This window comes from Pleurodeles waltl, chromosome 10 (genome assembly GCF_031143425.1).
Source record: "Pleurodeles waltl isolate 20211129_DDA chromosome 10, aPleWal1.hap1.20221129, whole genome shotgun sequence".
NCBI lineage: Eukaryota > Metazoa > Chordata > Amphibia > Caudata > Salamandridae > Pleurodeles > Pleurodeles waltl.
In genome coordinates this window covers 456,467,879-456,490,771 of record NC_090449.1, presented here as the reverse complement: position 1 = coordinate 456,490,771, position 22,893 = coordinate 456,467,879, and the positions used below count along the sequence as shown (strand labels likewise).

The 22,893-nt window shown below is 43.8% G+C and overlaps 1 protein-coding gene across 2 annotated transcripts in view; it reads right to left on the bottom strand.

The window, feature by feature from the left end:
• Window positions 1-22,893, bottom strand: part of LOC138261617 (arf-GAP with GTPase, ANK repeat and PH domain-containing protein 3-like) — a 2,246,054-nt gene that overhangs the window by 1,917,266 nt on the left and 305,895 nt on the right. For both annotated transcript variants that reach the window (XM_069210744.1, XM_069210743.1), the window contains exon 2: window positions 16,656-16,714. In XM_069210744.1, the coding sequence (XP_069066845.1) occupies window positions 16,656-16,714 (59 nt within the window). The remainder of the gene's footprint in view (window positions 1-16,655; window positions 16,715-22,893) is intronic.

Genomic DNA, 22,893 nt, shown 5'->3' with positions numbered 1-22,893 from the left:
TAATTCCAGAAACTGAGCGAGGACTCTAGTCCTTCAAGTATCCTTCTCATATTATAAGAGTATTGTCGCTCAGCAGTGTTTGCTATCTGCATCCCCAGATATTGGAATCTGTCAACTTCCCAGGCCCACCCCACATTATGCAGCCTGTCCAGGGGCATATTCGTGCAGGCTGAGATTGGAAACAGGACCATTTGGCTCACATTAAGGTGCAGGCACAACAAGTGTTTAAACGTGTATAGTTCTTGAAGCAGGATTGGAATGGCTGTCTGTGGATCTGAGAGATAAAGGACTGTACCATCTGCATACACTGATACCTCATATGATGTATGGCCAGCCGTCATACCCCATTCTCCCAGGCATTCCCACAGACGGATTGCCAGAGGCTCCACTGCCAAGGCAAATAATATTGGCAAGAGGGAACGGCCTGGTCTTATGTCCCTCTCAATGCTCCATCTATCAGAGACATAGACTCCCAATTTAACTTGTGCGGTTGAGTCAGTGTAAAGCAGTCCAATCCAATCCAGGAACTTTGGACCAAAGCCCTTTGTCTCCAGTACCATATGCATATAGTTCCATTCCAACATAACAAAAGCCTTTTCAACATGTAGTGCATCAGGGGCTGGCTCCAAATCAGTGTCCTCTACTTTCTACAATATATGATGGAGTCTACCGAGGTTGATTTGTGTACTTCACCCTGGTATAAAGACACACTGGCCCAGATGAATCAAAGCAGTCATCACTGGGCCCAATCTGTAGGCCAGGGCCTTAGCCAGAACTTCACATCTGTATTAATGATCAAGAGAAGTCTTTAGGATTTTGGTTCCTGTAAATCCCTCTCTAGCTTCATCCTCATTTAGACAATGGTCTCCCTCAGACGGTGCTGACCGAGCGAATCCTCAAAGAAGTTTGTTCATGAAGACACCCGGAAAGTAGCAGTTAAATTCAGGAAGAAATTAATCTAAGCTGGAAGTTTTGCCAACAAGCATATTTTTCAGGGCAGCATGAGCTCCTTCCTTGGAAGGGGTTGCTCCAACTTGGCAACACTTTCTGAGGTTAAGGTGGGGACATGAAGAGCATTCAAATAGTTTGAGATATGTGTTACAGGCATAACAGAGGACTTCTTTTATATTGTTGCTAAACAGTGTAACAACGTGTCATTACTAGCTACCTGAGTGTTGACCTGTGTGCCATCGGAACAGGTCAGGGATAGGATAGTAACCGAGGGTGTAGGAAAGTGCCTCTTTTTGACATGGTTACCCCACCTTTTGCCTGGTATCTTATGCGATTTTGACTGAAAGTGCACTGGGTTCCTGCTAACAAGGTCCTCAGTGCCAGATCTCTTTCCCTAAACTGTACACTTGCTTTCCTAATCGCTAAATCATTTAGCACCCTCTGTAAGTCCCCAGTAAATGGTACCCCTGGTCCCTAGGGCCTGATGTGCTGCAGCACAAATTGTGCCACCCTAAGGTACTCCTCACTAAGCATGACAGGCTGCGTGTCTTGGTGAAGACAAAAGTTAAACCACAACATGGCACACAAGCTGTGTGCCATGTCCCCCAACACTGCATGCAATATATATAAGTCAACCTTACAGCCAGGCTTACAGCCCTAAGGTAGGGTGCATTATATTACATGGGCGGGCATATTTGCAAGAGCAGATATGCCCCTGCTATGTCTGTGTCAATTCTTAGACATACTAAGTAGCCAGGTAAGCCATTTTTAATACATGTGCATGACACTGGTCAATACGCGTTCCCTAGCTACATGATGGCTTCATGAAAGACAGGGATTTTTGGTATCAAATATCTCGTATTGGTGAACCCACACTAATGCCAATGTTGGATTTACCAATACATGCACCCAGAGGGCACCTTAGAGGTGTCCCCTGAAACCCTACCAGCCTTAAGTGTGCTTGCTGACTGTTTTCTGCCAGCCTGCCACACGACGCACAGCTCTGGTCCCCTAGGGTGAGAGCTTTTTGCTCTCAGGAGACCCACAACAAAAGCCTGTCCAGGAAGAGTGTGTAACACCCCCTCCCACATGATGACCTGCTGATTAGCCTTCCTAAGGTTGGAAGTCTCAAAGGGCTGCCGACTTTGAAATGCAAATCTGGCTCACCCTCATAGGAGAGGAAGCCACCCCCCTGTCCAGAGCCCACTTGGCAGCTGGACAGGCTGGAAAATTGGCTAGTCAATGTAGGCGTGTCACCTCCAGGCTAATACCACACATTAGGTGGGCTAAGCTGAGGTAAACAATATTTGTCAGAGGTAGCCATCTATGAGATGGCCTACCTGGAAATTCTGGGCTGGGTTATGCTGGCTTCCCACAGGAAATGGTCATATAGGGGCATAGTGACCCAAGGGTCAGTAGTCCATTCACTACTAACCTATACACCTCAAAGGCCCCTAAATGTAGTATTTAGGGAAGCCCCTGATGCCAGAGAATGCAATCCAGACAACCTAAGAAGACCAAGGATACAGAAGAGCCGCAAAAGCAGAAGAGGAGAAAAGAAGCAGCTGACTTGGTACCAACCCCGCCAGACCTGTCTGCATTCCTCGACCAAAACTGCACCAAAGTCGGCTCGTCCTGCAGCTGTGACTCCAGAAACAAGGGAGGACTGCCTGCCTTTGAGAAACACTCAATACCTCCTGTGACCAGCAGACCTGCTCTCCAGCAAACTCCAAAAGAATGGACTCTGAAGCCTTTGGAACCGCCAAAACTTGAAACCTAAAGTCACCACTGCACCTGCCGTCTCTGACCCGAGTTGAAGCAGACCACCGGTCCCAACAAGGTTCTTCAACCCTCCAGAGTCCGAGTTCATCGTGGTTTCACCCCCTCCTGGACTCCGTAATCACACCTGAAGCCTCTGCGTGCACCCCCCCTACCGCGACCACTCCAAAGAAAGAAAACCCGAACCTAAGGACACCTCTGCACCTGTCGCCCCTGAGCTGTGGAGAAGAGGACCAAATGACTGTTCTTTATTGGAATGCATTGGGCACCAGACGCTGTTCTGTGCTCTGCACCCTGCCGCCTCCATACCACTGGTGGTGTATTGTTGGTGCTCCGTGGACCTTGCCCACTACTCACCTTAACTCCTGGAGATTGGTCTTGTAAGTCGCAGAACTTGTTTTTCCTCCCATAGCATAACATTGCAGAGCTCAGAAATTGCACTGTGTCCAATTTTTAAGGTGTAAAGAATTCCTATTTTAAAACCTACTTACCTGAACGATTTTTCTCCGATGCCTAAACATATATAAAGATACTTGCTATTTTTATAAATTGGTGTGGACCTCCTTTTTGAGTCATGTCTCATTTGTTGACTAATGTGTGTATTTGTGCATGTCTTGTACTCCTCTGTGTTAAGCCTACTGCTGCTCGACCACACTAACCCTAAATAGAGCACTTTAGGATTGCATAGCAAACTCTGTCCGCTCACTGGGGAAACCCTGGACCCTTTGAATCGTATTTACATACCACATAAAGGGCCAGCTTCCTACAGAGGGCCACTCCTTACTGAGGAGCAGCACAAGCATTGTACCCAGCCGAACACCATCTATGAGTAATCTTTGACTAAAATCTCTCTGATTCAATCTTTACAGTACATCCAGCTTATTCCTTATCTGATGTTTTGCAGTCACCATATCACAGCCTCTGACTGAGTCACCCAGAGTTCTAACCTGGAGGAGAGATAGCACTTCCTCTACCTGCATTAATTGATGCCTCAGCACTACCTTCAGTGCATCCCATTCCATGGCTGTGGAATTTACTGTTCCCCAGTTTTCGCCAGGATGGGTACCAATAGCAGAGCCAATATTAAGAGTAAACCCTGGATCTTCCATAGTCTGTGCCAACAGCGGAAATATTGACAACTCAGGCAGCACACAGTACTGCATCGGGATAGAGAAATGGTCGGAGAGAAACTGACAAAGGTACTGGACATTGACGATCATGAAAGTTTAAGTGTTTGATCAGGAACCTACTCAGTCTGCTACAGATGGCAAGGACTGTTTAATATTAACAGAATTTGTGAGCTTCCACGTGCATTTCACTCCACATATTCACAATGTCGAGACTGGTTATTACTACTCATAACACGTCCGTCATGCCTGGTTTAGTACCGAACCTAGATGGATTTCTATCCCAATTGTGGTCCACTGCATGGTTAAAATCTCCTCCCCAAAATAGTGGCACATCCACATATGGTGCAACTGCATCTGACAGGAAGTGGCAGTAATCCCTATTGTCTATGTTAGAGGCATACGTGTGCAACAGACAAATCTCCATCCCATCTAATAGACCATACATCAGAACATGGCGTCTCTCTATGTCAGCTAATGAATATTTGTGCTGAAGGGAAACTTCCGGAGCTATCCAAATAAGGATCACCCCTAGCATAGGACCAATCGAGTACACCAAAAATTTGACCTCTCCACTTCTTGTGAAGCTTCAACACCTCCTCCTCCACTGAATGCATTTCTTGAAGAAACATAATCACAACAAGAGTATCACTAAAGGAAGGTGCACACTCTGTATTGTTTTATAAAGTTATTGAGGCCATTATAAATATTACAGATTATAGATTATATAATATATATATTATAGATATTACAGGTGATACATTTTATGGGTGTACCCATGATGTGCTAGTGAAGTGTATGACTGCTCTGGATATACAAAGAACCTCCCAGGATGGCCCTCCACTCCTAGTGAAACACATCCTGAAGGATCCCTTCAGTAAGCCAGCTCAGACCAGCTTGTGCAGAGGTCGAAACCATCACTCAACCTTAGTCCCTTCCCCCAACTAGGCCCACATTGAGCTAGGGATCAAAATCTTTCCCTAGTACATCAGGTTATGAGTCATACGAGAACTATACACATACAGATTTTACACCATGCCGACAAAACAATAAAAGCAAAACTAAATGTACGATGCATGTCACCAATGGTCAGTTCCTCATGCGCTGCACCCATTGAGTCTCCCAGCTATGTCCGGTCAATAAAGGGGGCACAGGCCTCTCCATTGGAGCCAGCCTAAGTCTATGAGGCAAGCGTACCCCAAGGTAGCGTCGAGTCAGCTTCACAAGCAGTGCCCCAGCCCATGCAGTAGTTCTTTCTTTCCAGTGTCTTTCTCTATATGCATGATCATCAACCATCATCTTTCACCACCACTCTGTCACTCTGCAGCTGAGAGGATCAGAAGCAGGCTCTCTCTCAACCTGCCCCTCCACCTTGCCCCATCTTCTCACATAGTTGTGTGGGGCCAAATGAACCAGACACGGTCTGGTGTGCAATAGACATCTCCTGACAGTTTGAGATCTTCTCGTTGGTGAAAAAATGGACACAGCTTTCATAGATCACACGCAGTTGTGCCGGGTATAGCAACATATATTGGAGGTCCATTGCTTTTAGCTTTTGTTTCACCTCCAAGTTGGATTTGCGCTGATTTTGTACAGCCTGGATATAATGTAGGAAGATTTTGATCACATGGTTGTAGCATTTCCGGTCTCCAGTGCATCAAGCTCTCTGAAGTGTGCATTCTCTGTCCCAGTAGCTGAGGATTCTGGCAGTCATGGTTCTGGGAGAAACCCGGGGTGGGGAAGGGGGGGTACCAGTGTTTTATGTGCTCTTTCAATTATGAAAACCAGAGACAGGCCCTCAGGGCACAGTGAGCCTTTAATCTATTTTTCAACTAATTTCTAGGGCTCCTGCCCTCAGCTCGTTCAGGATATCTAACAAAGTGCAGACTGCTGTGGCAAGACATACCCTCTACATCTTCCAGATGCACCTCTGGTTCATGAATTACATCATTCAAGGAGTGGAGCCAATGCTGGACCTCTGACATATTGGCCTTGAAGAATAAAAGTGGGAACTGCCCCTCCAGTGCTTGTGGTGTGATACAGTTGTTTGCTATGAACAAATCTCTATCTGTATGTGATTGTTTCCCTTCCTATTTGTAATCACTAGTGGTTCTCTAATCTTGGGTTGTTCCTTAATAATACATGCAGTATGTAAGGTCTATCTATACCACCAAATGCTGCTAATCATGCCCACCCCAATACAGTACACTCTACTGAGTTTTATTTGCTAGTCTGATGTGCTAGTCCCTTTTTAACCTCATAGTTTGGTACTCCCCTTACAATGTGCATGCATATTGGGCCTGGGCCACTAAGTAATATACTTCATAATAAGGTGCTGCGAACCTGCTTGCCCCCACTGGAAACTGAAGTGTTTCCCTCTTCCTAGTTCTTTGTTGTTTATTCGCTCAGGCCAATTTAGAAATCTGTGAAGTTCATTGAACGACAAAAACTTGTTTATTGGAATGGTAATGCTTGGAAATATACAGAGCAATATGGGAAGTGTCTCCATTTTAATCAAAGTGATCTTGCCAGCCAATGAGGTGGGTAGCCTCTTCTATTTTACAATTTGTGTATCTATTGTGGCCAAGTTTTTACCAAAATGTTCCCTAAGTATTGTTTCAGTATTCCAATGGTATCAGATTCCTGGTATCTCACTGGTTCCTCTCTCCAGACAATAGGATATTCCTCTGTAAGTCTTTTCTTTATACAACTCTATTTATTGTGCTCCCTATTTTGACTCTTTTAATGTGATTTTACTTCTGGGTATTGAGCACTGAATTGGCTAAATCTATTTATAAATCATAAAAAATGAATATAAAAAGCATCTTCGCTTTTGGTGCTTTTGATTTGGTGGCACACTGTTTCTATACATTTTATAACAGACCTAACCCCATCTTAAGTGTTCACAGTGAGCTGTGCAACAGACCTTTCAGCCAAAACATTGAGTTTTGTTGCTTTTTGGATCATGCCTGTAGCATTTCAATTATTTAAAAAAAACATTATTAATGTATTTGAATTAAAGGCATTCTTTCCATCTGCAGCTCACCATTCAGTCTGGACTGGGCAGTAATCCTACTACCTACAATGACCTCCTTCGCATAAGGGCATTACATATAATGGCTCTTCTGGATGCTGAAGGAAAGTTTAATGAGAGTTTTTAACTTAAGGAATTGGAATGGTGGGATACAGAGAAGCACCTCATTTCATCATTCCAAACTGGATTCTAGAAAAGTTGCAACATACACAATAACTTACTGTCACTAGCAATATACGTAGATCAAGATATGAAAGAAAAGGGCAGATTATTTATTGATTTTACCACCACCTTTGACAACATGAAGCGAGGTAAATTAAAAGCAAAAAATTCAAATTGGGCCATCCCATCCGTGTGATAAAAAGCAGTTATCAGCCTTTACTCAAACATGTGGATGATGATCAAGTTGACTTCAAAATGGGTTACCTCTTGTAAAATCGCTACAAATAAACTGCTGAAAAAGGGTTGTACACCAGCTGCTCTACTAGTCAACCTTTACCTAGCAGATACAACAGGTGGCATTACACCTTAACCCCTACCCCGCCAAGGACGTAATGGTTACGTCCGTGGCTGCGGTACTGAGGTGCCACGGATGTAACCATTACGTCCTAGGACCGGCCCTCAGGGGAAGCGTTGGGCTCCCCCGAGGGTCGCCCTCCCTGCACCCACCCAGGTCTGGGTTGGAAGGGGAATCGCTTCCCTTTCCACCCCCGCCCCTCCCATAACGTCAGCACGCAAACGCACGCTGACATCATCAGAGTGTGTCAGACGCGCTGATAGCCATTTGCTTCCAGTGCGTCTAGAAGAAGGAGGTAAGTTTTTCCTCCGGCTTGGGGGGGGGAGGGGGAAGAGGGGAATTACTAAAAAAGAAAGGCACTGGGGGAAAAGAAGGGCCGATGCAATCGGGCAGCAGGAATGCCCACTAGACACCAGGGATTTGTGTATGTGTGCATGTGTGTATGTTTATAGTGTGAGGGAGCGACCACTTGGGCAAGGGTCGTTCCCCTTGGGGGGGCCAATGTATTTAGCGCCATTTCTGCCCCCCCAGGGGCAGATCGGCCTTTTATTTTTAGGCCGAGAAGCCATAAAGACGCCAGGGATTTTTTAAAAATTTCCTTTGGGTTTTTTGTGTTGGGGGGCGCCCCCTTTGGCAAGGGTCTCCCCCCCCCCAAAGGGTATTTCTTTTAGGCCCATCACAGAATCCACTTAGCGCCAGGGATCATGTGTGTGTGTGTGTGTGTATGTATGTGTGTGTGTGTGCGCTTTGTGTGGAGGGGTGGCCCCTTGGGCAAGGGTCGCCCCCCAAAGGGGGCAATATATTCTAGGCCATTTCTGCCCCCCCTTAGGGGCAGATGGGCCTATATTGTTAGGCCCATCTACCCCCACGGGGGCTGAGAACACTATACACCAGGGAAAATGTATAAATGTTTGGTGGCGGGTGTTTGTCAACTAGCGAAGTATTTGCATTTGTGATTATAACAGTTTATTTCTCCTTTTTGTTCTAGTTCAAAACTTTTGCTTCCTTTGCTGTGGCTTGTTGCAGTTTTGGAAGTGGTTGCCCTGCGGTTTGCGTAGTTTCATCTTTTAGGTAATTAAATAAATCTAGTACAAAGGAGTATTGTTGCCATGCATGAATGACATGTTTGTAGGTGGAGTACTAAATGCAGGATTGTGTGTGAAATTTTTCTCAGATTTATGCACATTGATATTTGTGTTGTCTTATGTCTAATTTGCTTTTCTTTTTTCTTTTTAGTGGGATATCATTGGTAATTGCTGTGGCTGTGCAGAGTAGTTGCTGGTGAGTCTAGCTTTTTCAGGCAAGTGAGCGGTATAGTTTTTGAGTTTATAACTCTTAGTGATAAAGCCACACTTTGTTTATTACTTATCTTAAACAGTGCTGGTTGTTGGTGGTGCATTTGTCCAGTTACTTTTTGTAGGAAGGATCATGGCTAGCCGTAGGATGACCGCTCAGCAAGTTGTTGGTGTGCTTTTTAAGTCACCTTCTGACCACGATTATGAAACTGACTCTGCATCTGAGGCAGAGGAGGAAGTGCAAGATTCTAGAAGTGAATTTTCTGTCAAAGAGTAATCATCTGATGGTGAAGCGACTCTCAGTGCTGATGAAGTGCCTGTTTTAGAGGCTGCTGATGTGCCAATGGAGCAGCAGCCAGCGGCTGAAAGGCTTCCCATTGGAAGTCCGGACACCTGGGTTGTACCAAACATGGAGCAGCGACAGTTGCCTGCCTTTATTGGTTTCCCAGGGCGTAGAGTAAATACTGAAAACTTTTTGCCTGTCAACTTCTTTGAGTTATTTATGGAAGAGATTGTTCAGCAGACTAATTTGTATGCAGAGCAGTTTTTGAGGGACAACGCTGCCAGACTTAGGCCAAACTCTGGAGCTAGCCGGTGGATTCCCACAAATCTGGAAGAGTTGAAAAATTCTTGGGTTTAACTTTTTTGATGGGGCTGATAAGGAAGTCATCACTGTCCTCATATTGGTCTACTAGTCCCTTAATGGCAACTGCTCTATTTCCAGCAATCATGAGTTGTAACCGGTATGAGCTTCTTCTTCGGATGTTCCATTTTGTTGATAATGCTTTAGCCTTGTCACAAGATCACCCTGATTTTGACCGTCTTTTTAAGATTAGACCTGTCCTTGATCATTTTATAGATCGTTTTTCAGAGATCTATGTTCCAGGCAAAGAAATATCCAGAGATGAGTCTTTGGTCCTGTTCAATGGTCGTTTGGTTTTTAGGCAGTACATTCCTAGCAAGAGGGCACGGTATGGAATTAAATTGTATATGCTGTCTGAAAGTAGTAACAGGATAGGTTTATAATTTCCGGGTCTACACTGGTAGGGATTCCAGTATTGAACCCCCTGGTTGTCCGCTCACTTTTGGAGTGAGAAAATTGTGTGGGAACGTGGCAGACGACTGTTTAACAAAGGTCACCATTTATATGTAGATAACTTCTACAATGGAGTTCAGTTATTCAAGAAATTGTTGAGAGTGGACACTGTTGCTTGTGGAACAATCTGCTCTAATGGGAAATGCTATCCAAGAGACCTTGTCTGTAAGAAATTTGAGAAGGGACAGTGCAGTGACTTGCGGAATGATGAGCTGCTAGCTCTGAAATTTGTAGACAGGAGGGATGTGTACATGCTAACTACCATCCATAATGAGAGTACTTCACCAGTGGCTGTTTGGGGTCAAGTTACTGAAGTGCGTAAACCTGTGTGCATTTTAGACTACAATAAGCACATGGGTGGTGTTGATAGAGTAGATCAGAGGTTGGAACCTTACACTGCTGGGCATAAGGCTTATGTTTGGTATAAGAAGTGAGCGGTTCACCTTTTCCACTTGGCAACTTTTAATGCTTTTGTTTTGTTCAAGAATAGTTCTCCAGAGTCAAGGATGACATTTGTGAAATTTCAGGAGTCTATCATAGAGAGCCTTGTTGTGCTGGAACAGGCAAGAATTCCTAGAGAAACAGTGGAGGAGGATGTGGCTAGATTGAAAGATCATCACTTTGCTGAGCAAATTCCTCCCAGGGCCAAAAAATACTTTCCTGCTAAGAGATGTAGAGTCTGTGCTCAAAGAGGTATGAGGAAGGAGACTAGGATGTACTGCCCTGATTGTCCTTCAAAGACTGTGCTGTGTGTGGGTGGCTGATTCAGAAGCTACCACACACAGAAGAATTATTGGGAAATACCTTGAGTGTAAACTGTTTTATATTTTCATATGTTCAGTTTCACGGTTGGCGTTACTATCATGTATTCAGTTAGAGCTTTTGTGTTTCTAGTTTTGTACTTATTTATATTTAGTGGTTTCTTTGTTGTTTAAAAAAAAAAAAAGTGATGGCGGTGTGTGTGGGGTGGCGCTTGGCTGGCGGTGTGCGAGGGGTGGCGCTTGGCTGGCGGTGTGCAGGGTGGGGCTAGGCTGGCGGTGTGCGTAGGGTGGAGCTTGGCTGGCGGTGTGCGTGGGGTGGAGCTTGGCTGGCGGTGCGCGTGGGGTGGAGCTTGGCTGGCGGTGCCAGCCAAACATCAGTCCACACACTTCCATCAGCTGGTGTGATTTCTGTATCAAGCAGGTGGGGGTATGAAAGTAACGAGCCCTTGAATGGCGCTGTCTGTTGATGCAAGTGTTGTAATGTGCTGGGCCCGCGGCTGGCGGCATGAATGGTCTTGTGCAGGTCATGTATGAAAGGTGTGTGAAAGGACTGTAAAGCGGTTGGTGCCTTGTCGTGGCTTAACAGCTCACAAGCTGTGAGTTATTGGTTCCGTTTTTTGGCCTTTCCGTAATCAACAGTGCATTTCACTTTTGTGAAATCTCTTGTTAATTAAATTTGATTTACTGAACCATCACTCACCCTCGTGCCAAATCCAACCAGTATGTGAGGTAAAAATTACAAAAATCTGCTCCGCTGTAATCAGGCGTCGCAGCACATCCCTGACACACTAGGTGTCTCGGGTGGGACCCCATTGATAAAGCATGCCACCAACTTGGTTGGCGGGTGAAGGGTCTTTTTAACATAACCTAAGTGTGTTTCTTTTCACAATTTTAGTGTTTGGATCATCACAGAAGTACGTGGACACATCAAAATGATCTATGACAAAACTACCTGTGTTTGGGGGGGGAGAGGGCACCTATGTTTTTGGTCCTGGGTGCGGCCTTCATCTAGGGAAACCTACCAAACCCAGACACTTTTTAAAACTAGACACCCCAAGGAGTCCAGGGAGGTGTGGCTTGCGTGGATCCCCCAACATTTTCTTACCCAGACTCCTCTGTAAACCTCAAAATTTGCTTTAAAAAGTATATTTTCCTGACTTTTCTTCGTAGGATCACCGCTCCAGCACAAAATTCCTACTCCCCCGTGTTCCCCTCAGTCTCCCAAGTAAAATGACACCTCACTTATGTGGGTCCCCAAAGCAGAGTCAGTCTAAAGATGTATAAAAGAATATGTCCTTATAAACTCGCTGTGCTATCCCCTCTATCTCTACAAGTTTTGGGCCTTATTCTGTTGCAGGCACCAGGCCCACCCACACAAGTGAGGTATCATTTTACCGGGAGACTTGGGGGAACGCCGGGTGGAAGGAAATTTGTCCCTCCTCTCAGATTCCAGAACTTTCTATCACCGAAATGTGAGGAAAATGTGTTTTTTTAGCCCAAATTTGAGGTTTGCAAAGGATTCTGGGTAACAGAACCTGGTCAGAGCCCCACAAGTCACCCCATCTTGGATTCCCCTAGGTCTCTAGTTTTCAAAAATGCACAGGTTTGGTAGGTTTCCCTAGGTGCCGGCTGAGCTAGAGGCCAAAATCTACAGGTAGGCACTTTTCAAAATACAGCTCTGTTTTCTTTTAAAAATGGGATGTGTCCACGTTGTGTTTTGGGGCGTTTCCTGTCGCGGGCGCTAGGCCTACCCACACAAGTGAGGTGTCATTTTTATCGGGAGACTTTGGGGAAATGCTGGGTGGAAGGAAATTTGTGGCTCCTCTCAGATTCCAGAACTTTCTGTCACCGAAATGTGAGGGAAATGTGTTTTTTTAGCCAAATTTTGAGGTTTGCAAAGGATTCTGGGTAACAGAACCTGGTCAGAGCCCCACAAGTCACAACATCTTGGATTCCCGTAGGTCTCTAGTTTTAAAAAATGCACAGGTTTGGTAGGTTTCCCTAGGTGCCGGCTGAGCTAGAGGCCAAAATCTACAGGTAGGCACTTTACAAAAAACAGCTCTGTTTTCTGTGATGTGTCCACGTTGTGTTTTGGGGCATAACCTGTCGCGGGCGCTAGGTCTACCCACACAAGTGAGGTATCATTTTTATCGGGAGACTTGGGGGAACATAGAATAGCGAAACAAGTGTTATTGCCCCTTGTCTTTCTCTACATTTTTCCCTTCCAAATGTAAGACAGTGTGTAAAAAAGACGTCTATTTGAGAAATGCCCTGTAATTCACATGCTAGTATGGGCACCCCGGAATTCAGAGATGTGCAAATAACCACTGCTTCTCAACACCTTATCTTGTGCCCATTTTGGAAATACAAAGGTTTTCTTGATAGCTATTTTTTACTCTTTATATTTCAGCAAATTAATTGCTGTATACCAGGTATAGAATGAAAACCCACTGCAGGGTGCAGGTCATTTATTGGCTCTGGATACCTAGAGTTCTTGATGAACCTACAAGCCCTATATATCCCCGCAACCAGAAGAGTCCAGCAGACGTAACGGTATATTGCTTTCGAAAATCTGACATTGCAGGAAAAAGTTACAGAGTAAAACGTAGAGAAAAATTGATGTTTTTTTCACCTCAATTTCAATATTTTTCTTTTTCAGTTGTTATTTTCTGTAGGAAACCCTTGTAGGAGCTACACAAATTACCCCTTGCTGAATTCAGAATTTTGTCTACGTTTCAGAAATGCTGCGGTTTCTGGGATCCAGCATTGGTTTCATGCCCATTTCTGTCACTGTCTGGAAGGAGGCTGAAAGCACAAAAAATCGTAAAAATGGGGTATGTCCCAGTAAAATGCCAAAATTGTGTTGAAAAATTGGGTTTTCTGATTCAAGTCTGCCTGTTCCTGGAAGCTGGGAAGCTGGTGATTTTAGCACCGCAAACCCTTTTTGATGCCCTTTTCAGGGAAAAAAACACAATCCTTCTTCTGCAGCCCCTTTTTCCAATTTTTTTGAAAAAAACGAAATTTTCATTGTATTTTGGCTAATATCTTGGCCTCCTTCTGGGGAACCCACAAAGTCTGGGTACCTCTAGAATCCCTATGAAGTTGGGAAAAAAGGACGCAAATTTGGCGTGGGTAGCTTATGTGAACAAAAAGTTATGAGGGCATAAGCGCGAACTGCTGCAAATAGCCAAAAAAAGGCTCGGCACAGGAGGGGGAAAAGGCCTGGCAGCGAAGGGGTTAAAGAGCTTGCCTCCAAAGCTTGCCAGTTTGACGGTAAACATTTTTCAATATGCTGACAATTTCATATTATTACATCAAACTGCAATAGTGTTACAAAGGTCACCGGATGTTTTAGCTGTATACTGCTCCACTAATAACATCAAGATTAAAGCAGTCACAACCAAGCTCATCATTTTTGGTGTATGTTACAGAACAAAAGGTCAATGGCTAATTGATAATGAAAGAATTGGAAAGGTTCATTCGTACAAGGGTCTTGGGGTGTGGTTTGAAAAGAGAGGCCACACCTTGCGACATAAAAAAACAAATCACTCAAAATTATCATACTTTCCCTTAACATCACATTTATGCTACTACTAAAGAAGCTAACCAGGCCAGATAGAATCGGGCTATGCTGCTATACGGAACGATTTATTTAGACACACAATCAACAACCGGCTCCATAATATCCAGTGTAGCGCATATGGTTATATGGTTATATATTTTAACTACCAGAAGCCACTTAGCAAGCCCAATTACAACTGGAGTTTCATCTTGATGAGATGCCAGTTAATGCTCTAATCCAGAAACCTCTCCTATTGTTCCAAGCACGAAAAGACTTGACCCCACATCATAAAAAACTCTTTATGGTCCATCATGACTAAAGGAAATTATCCATGAAAATCATATTTGGATTGTTTCTACTGCATTTAGAAGCAGAAGAGATCTGGAACAGAGCACTCCAGAGTAAGCTAAAAGGCAAACCTCTGAACAAACAAGCTAAATTGTTATCAGGCTCACTTGACATAAAAAATCTCAGCAAAAAGTCTCACTCCAACCTTGCGCTTGTACCTTACAATCCATCCACGTCTCACTATATATGAAATGACCTGGCTCGCTTGAGCTACAAAGACAAATGATGTGCTATAGGCTTGGTCTAGTTTCATTAAGGGCCAATTAGGACAGGCAGAATAATGAGTGGTCCTGATAGATCATGTTGTCTATTTAGGTCCATTACTGAATCATTACCTCACATTTTTGCGTATGCACCTAACTAAGTTGCGTAAATTGCAGCTCAAGATCATATTTAGATCCTTACATGTAACATACTTGTAACTTGGAGGTGGAAACATGTTTGACATGCGGCTTACTGCAGGTCAACTCAGCACCATTTCTAAGGTTCATGAAGCTGGCATTTGAAAAAATGATAGTCAGGTACTTGATTTCTATTTTGAGGTTTTAGGTCCACAATGATCTATAGGCTGATTGTTTTTATTGTTTCCATCCTGGTCTACCTATTCCTTCACTCCAGGGATCCAAGGCCTAAAGCCACACCTTATATGATATAGTCAGATTTCAGAGAATTATCTCTAAATGTATTTTATGAATTGTTTGTCTTTCAGGTTTTATTTTACTAGTTTGTAAATTATTTTAATGAATATTAAAAAGTAAATCTTAAAATCAAATTTTAATATTGAAAATTAAATTAAAAACAATAAACCACTACTACAAATACTGCTCCTGTTTAGGACTGATTGCTTGGTACACTGCGGCAAGCCTTGGATTAAGGCCCTTGGTGATCTAAGGAAGATTAAGGTCTAGTTAGCACCACAGGATTTTCCATGCTGGTTCAAGGGTCAATTCCTCTTCAGAGTGCAAAACTGTATGGAACAAGTACCTGGCAATTGGGGGCCTTTAGAAAGGGGGCATACATATACACCTTGCTTGCTTCAATTAAAATGTGACTACTTTAACAAAGGCTAAATCCCAAAAGTAGGTAAAGGTGAATTGCAAAAAAGGTAATAGGGACTAGTGTTCTGGACATCAGGCAAGGATAGAAGTAGTACTTAGGAAAGTTTGTATCCACCAGAACAACCTAAAGTCAAATCATTGTTCTGAGGCATACCCATCAGTCAAAGAAGAGAGAACCTTGAAAGAGGGAATGTAGGTCCGACTGTAATAAAAAACAGAAAAATAAAGATACATGCATGAAGTGTTGAAGCTTTGTCAAATCATCCAATCCCCTCAAAGAAGAAAATTAATCTGCTCTGGAACTTCACAGACGTGTACGAGAGCTGCCATGACATACAGAAGTTTCAAAATATTTTCCAAAGACAGGCATATGTTACAGCCTCCTCCGATCTGATGCAGGTAGCACAATCCCATTAGCATGAAGGTTAGGGGGGATAGGACTAAGTGGTAGGCATACACACAGTACAAATAACAAGAATGTACATGCATATAAACAGGATTAGTACAGGGTTGCTATGAAAGACTAAATTATGGGACAAGAATGGCACAGCAGCTGTGGTGCAGTAACTTGTAAGAACGAAAATAAATCCCAGTGCATTCAACCCTCGACAATACCAAAGATTTTTAGGGAGGGTCTATCTCAAGGATGCCCTGCAGCAAGTGCTTTTGATAATGCCACATTTGAAATACCACTTACTCAGGTGCTGGGATCTTAGCGAACAATCAGGGGACACATTAGGCACACAGGTGAACATATACATTACAGAGAAACCATGTAGAATTAAGAAAGAAGACACCCGTAAAGTGAAATTATGTATTATGGCTGAACCAGCTGTTTAAGAAATCAACACGTCAAGATGTGGGGAAGGGGAGTTCAGTGCCTGAACTTCACCCACATTCCTGAGCTCTCCCACATGACTGCACTTGAATGTACAGTTGCAATAATGCTCTGATTGACATGCATAGCGGATAAATCATAGATTTCTGAAATAAGGAGTGGAGTGTCGCCAGGGAGAGGGCGAGTGGGTGTCTGCTCAGGGATAGAAGAATATACAGCTCCTGGAGCACTGTGCAAAGATGTACTACCAGTTGACAAACAAGGAAAAAACTCACTACTAAATACTCACCACTTTTAGTTCTGGCACAGATCTGCTGAGCGTCCACTCTTGACTGTTCACAAAGGAATCTGCAAATTACAAATGTTGCATTAATGACTGCATCACTTAATACCTTCACCACTTGCACTTATAAATTCTGACTTGGGCCCAGTGACAAAAATCTATCCAAACAAAAACAAGATCATTCAGCCACCATAAGGAACCAAGACTGCTATACTGTTGGAGGGCAAATACTAGGACAATGGAGAAAAGAGTTACAAATATCCAAACCGATACATACTGCCTGGGCACGAACAAGTTTAAGAAATTGAGGAGTTTAGCAGACAACATGCCAAGTATATATCAGGTAACCAAAGTGAGGTGCAAATCCACAGGTGGTAAAAGACTAACTCAATGAAGTTGCAGTATGTTGTTATTTCACTTCAAGGCATCTTGCTTTGCTATGACTCTCCCACCTGAGCTTTCCTTCAAATCCTAATCACTGACTGATTCCAAGCCAAAAGTGCTGTATCTGACATGTGACTTTTGCCATGGACTTTGCCTCTTGTTATGACCACGCTCATTTTTCCAGATCTAAGCTTGTTTCGAGCACATTTTCACTTATTCCATTTGCCTGGCTATTACCTTACTACTTTGCTTACTACTGTATATTAATTTGTTCAAAAGTTGAGATATCCTAAGTGCATGAATGTTTTAGAAGCTACTAGGGTGATTGCACAACACCTTCAAAGCATCTATCTGAAATGTTGAAAGGGCCAGGTACACTTGCTGTAAAGACATAAATGGTGTTGAAACTAGAAAGGAGGAAAAAAGTGCCTTATTTTGGGGATCAGAATCTCTGTTTCCTGGACTTCTCCAAGGGCACTCAGCTAAGGAAGCAGGAATTACATTGAATCAGAGAATACTTCAAGGCAGCAAGAACTGAAGTTTCAGTCGGCTATCCAGCTAAGTTAACAATACTGTGGTGGACCAGGAAATACACATCTTCTGGGAAACAGAGGCTGCTCCCTGTATCGTTACAAGTGTGAGAAGGAAAAATTATTCGGTAGCGAGGAGGTCATAGTGTGGAGTCTGTCAACTTGTTGGTTCCATTTGTTTGTCTGTGGAACTGTGTTTTCAGATATCTGGGAGACCATAAACTGTGGAAGTATGATCTTGTAATACCATAGGGTGGTTGCGCTAAAGATTCGGTCTTTTGGTGTCTGCCCTTTCTCTCCTACCTCATTTAGTCCTTGGTCTTTGCAAGGTCTTGGGACTGTTGTAGTAGATTTTTTAATTATATAGAGGTGTAATGTTTAAAATAACTAAATATCCTATTTTGTTCTCTCAGTGATGTGGTTTCCATGATTTTCTTTCAGATCAAAATGCAGATTTATAACAAACTTTTCACTGTGTCGTATGAGAGTGAAAGCATGATAAAACCATATGAAACTACTGCTTTGAAGGCTTTGAAAACTGGATCTGTGGTGTAATATGTATTTGCATGGATAATAAAATATTTCCATGAGAAATAATGAATATATATTTCTATCCTCTACCAATTACTTGTATTTAGATAACCACTACAACCTGAAGCCATCAGTGTAAAGTTGAGTGACGAGTGAGAGCGGCAATATTCAATGTCTCTGTTTTCTCTCTTATCCCCTTACCCTTTTTCCGAGGTCTATTGTTAACGAACATATTGTATTGTGTATGGTCCGCTCTGTGTGGAAGAAATACTGGTTCCCATTAAATCTGGAATTAAGGTTAGTGCAATATGACAAGAATGCTGTAGCTGCACAACCGTAGTGGTCTTTGAAATGGTGCGTGCCCACATCCTGTGTGCATTCCACATACTCTCAGAGGCCATTTGGCCTATAGAGAGTAGTGTGTGACCAAAGGTCATACTCTGCACTCTAACCTTTCAGATCTGGGATTCCCCCTTGCTTCTTGGAAGTTTCCCCCCTTAAATATAGGGTGCTGCAGGGGTCTGCTTTAAGCCCCACACTTTTTAACATCAATTTGCTACCATTGGCTCCAATGGCTATGCTGATGATACGCAGCTGATGGTCTCCCTATCCCCAGTAATGGGACCCAACATCGACTGGGGCCTTGTCTAGAGAAGGTCTCCCAATGGATGACAAGCTGCTCTCTTAAATTGAATGGAGTCAAAACTGAGTTACTTATGGTGGGGAATGCTGCATCCCTTTGTAGTCTTCTGACCACATTCGACTAGCCAAAGAGCATAGGGTCCCTCTTGTGCCTTCAAATCATATAAAAACCCTAGGAATATGGCTGGATAGTTCTCTGTCAATGGAAGCACAGGTAAATAAACTGATTTGTACATGTTTTGCCTTGCTGAGAATGCAGCGCAAAATACTGGACCCCCTACCTTTGACATTTAGAAGAATCGTGGTCCAGGCACTAATACTGTCATGCCTGGGCCACGGAAGTTCCTTGCGTTTAGATTCACCTAAATCAGTCCTAAAGAGACTTCAGGTGTTCCAAAATGCTGCGGCCAGGACTATTTTCAAACTGCTTAAGTGAGCCTCTGTGAATGAGGCTTTAGCCCCTTTGCATTGTCTACCGGTGGAGGACAGAAAACAATTTAAGGCACTGTGTATCACCAAAGATGATTAGGGATCTTCTTACTCCCTACACTCCTAGTAGGACGCTAAGGTCCTCCTTCACTGATCTGCTAAAGGTTCCTTGGATTCAGAGGGCCAGATGGGGAGGAAGATCTTTCTATTATATATCTCCTAAACTTTGGAATACTATGCAGAGCTAATTGAGAATGGAATCCAACAAAATTATTTTTAGGAGACTTCTTAAAACTTGGCTTTGGCCAATTTGTTGAAACACATGGTAACAGGACTGTTAGTGCTTACTTTCATAGTGCAGGGAGGTCTCCAGGTGGTGATGCGCTCTATCAATCCGATAACATAGATAAGATCTATCACTTACAACAGCTGCCTGACTGCATTGAAAACGCTAACCGCTCCCAAAGAGTTTACCTCCCTCCGTTTCGCTCAGAACCCACCAAGATCATCTGCGGCGTACCTCAAGGCTCATCGCTCAGCCCGACACTCTTCAATGTCTACATGAGCCCCCTCGCCGACATCGTACGCAAGCACGACATCATCATCACCTCCTACGCCGACGACACCCAACTTGTACTCTCCCTCACCAAGGACCCCGCCAGCGCCAAGACCAACCTACAAGAGGGTATGAAGGACATCGCAGATTGGATGAGGCTCAGCCGCCTAAAGCTGAACTCTGAAAAAACGGAAGTCCTCATCCTCGGCAACACCCCGTCCGCCTGGGACGACTCCTGGTGGCCCACGGCCCTCGGCACCGCACCGACCCCCGCAGACCACGCCCGCAACCTCGGCTTCATCTTGGACCCTCTTCTCACCATGACCAAGCAAGTCAACGCCGTGTCCTCCGCCTGCTTCCTCACTCTCCGCATGCTCCGCAAGATCTTCCGCTGGATCCCCGCCGACACCAGAAAAATCGTGACCCACGCCCTTGTCACGAGTCGCCTGGACTAGGCCAAAACCCTCTACGCCGGGACCACCGCCAAACTCCAAAACCGCCTGCAACGCATCCAAAACGCCTCGGCCCGCCTCATCCTCGACGTACCCCGCAACAGCCACATCTCCGCACACCTGAGACACCTGCATTGGCTCCCAGTCAGCAAAAGGATCACCTTCCGTCTTCTCACCCACGCACACAAAGCCCTCCACAACAAGGGACCGGAATACCTCAACAGACGCCTCAGCTTCTACGTCCCCACCCGCCCCCTCCGCTCCGCTGGCCTCGCACTTGCTGCCGTCCCTCGCACCCGCCGCTCCACGGCGGGTGGGAGATCTTTCTCCTTCCTGGCGGCCAAGACCTGGAACTCCCTCCCCACCAGCCTCAGGACCACCCAGGACCACTCCGCTTTCCGGAGACTCCTAAAGACTTGGCTGTTCGAGCAGCGATAACCCCCCCTTTCCCCCCTAGCGCCTTGAGACCCGCACGGGTGAGTAGCGCGCTTTATAAATGTTAATGATTTGATTTGATTTGATTTTGATTTGATTTTTAAAAGTTGCAATGTGTTAATATTTTTGTTTACACAGTGTTTTTCACACTTCATGAAATAGTTTTACTCTGTCCTGTTCTGTGGTAATGTTATTTTCACTGTAACGATTCCCTACCTCCAAAGAAAGCCTACTTGATACAGGAGGAACACAAATATAATGTTTTAATGGTCAATGTTGATGTCCAGTAGAAATGTGTTTTATTCGTATTTTGAAGTGGCTATTGTTTAGTAGTCCAATGTCATTTCCACTTGCGTGTAGGCAAACGGTTCTATTAATTTTGGGAGGGTTTGTAGAGGTAGCTTATTGTACATAATATAACACATTGTAACGTAACACACCATGCTTAGGGTTTGAATATCTGCTGCTAAAATACTATAATGGTCTTTCTTCACCTGTGTTCTTTGCGTTCAAGATTCTGCCAAAACCTCCATTATTCCCAGCAGCACATCTTTGGGGTCTATCACAGTAGGAATATGTATGATATATGCAAGGATAATATGAATGTTGACAGTAATACTCTATACACAGGCATGTCCAAGTCATATGGTAGAAAGTAATCTGTGGGGTGATGCACCTTGTACACGCAGGTTTGCATGCTCTAACCATCTTCCAGGCTCTGTTGGAAAAATAAAAGATCTTAAAAAACATTGCGGAATTGGGTTAGATGTAGGTTGGAGGGAATGGAAAGTACGCAACCCACCATATTTGCCTCCTGCTACTCATCCTCATCTATTTCCCCAGTACCTCGCTCCCAGGCGTCCCCTACACCATGTAGGGTGTCAGTGCCATTATCTAACTGAGATATATGCCTTATTATGCCTTTTCTGTCTGGGGTCTCCATGATTATGTTTTCTTTGATTTGGTTGTATTCTGGCATCTCACACAGGAAACCGTGGTATATATCTACGGTTTGACATAACTGGAGGTATTTCAACAATGGACAATTATTAAGTTGGAACTCTCCACTTAGCTATTCAAAAGAAAGCATATGGTTGCAGTTCCAAATGCATCCAAATCAGGAAATGCCAATTAAGTCCCATGGTAGGAAGCCTGGCAGTCGTGTAACCTGCTTTAGCCAGGTTCCTGCCCTTAGATTTGCCTGGGCAGAAGAATGTTCAGGTTTTATTCAGCTTTCATGAAGAGATAACTGATTAAACAGGGGGAAAAGGCAAAGATTAGCAGCATCTTCATTATTTAAATGCGCTGTCATCCTTCGAGACAAATTAGCAGGGGAGGAAAAAATTACACCAAGACCAGCCTGCTCACTAGATGATGACAAATGGCAAGGTCTATGCACTCTCTCTCTCTGTAATGAACTTACAGCTCGCACTGAAAGAATACAAAACCCTCAACCTTCCTTGCTACAGTTCCAAAAGTCCTTGCAAAAGTAACCATACCGTAATGTGACTGAGAGGGTCTCTGATATGCTGGTGTTGGATTGGAATAGGAGAGTATTTACCACACACAGGGTACTGTTCAATATCCTGAGAAGAACCAATCAATCACTTGGTGGCATAGCCAAGTTTCCCAGAGGATCTGCTAATTTTGGTCAGGAAGCCTTTCTCCCAGGTGTAATTTTCTATTGGGGCTTGAGGTTTAGGCAGATTATTCTGAAAGAAAGCCCTTAACATCTCTGATTAGATTTTTCCAGGGTATATGCCCTTAATATCTCTGATTAGATTTTTCCAGGGTATATATCACATAAATCCCTTTGAAACACTGCACAAGTAGCCAGTGCCCAAGAGGGAAAGGTCTATTATTGAATAACATCACCAGTTCAAAACTAGAAAAGCATACATTGGAAAAGGATAAGTGCCCCAATTATGGTCCCCAAAAGAAAAAAATATATATTCCAAGGGCAATGTAGAGCATACAAAATACATAGGATTATAGAAAATAGAAAATTGGGCACATTCATTTGTTAGAAGGCCAGGAGAACTGGGCCAGTATCAAAGCATTACACCATTCTCACCAGAGGATACGACAAATGTATTAATGAAAAGTAAAGCTACAGGATTATTTCTTCACATATGCCAAATAACAATGTTCAAACACATTTGCTCCTTCAAGAGGTACCTTCAACTATAACTTATACTATTAAGTAATATTTATTCCCTGGGTTTGTTCCTTCTAGCCTAAAAAATGTAGTAAATCCATTTACCTGGAAAACATTATGTTCACTC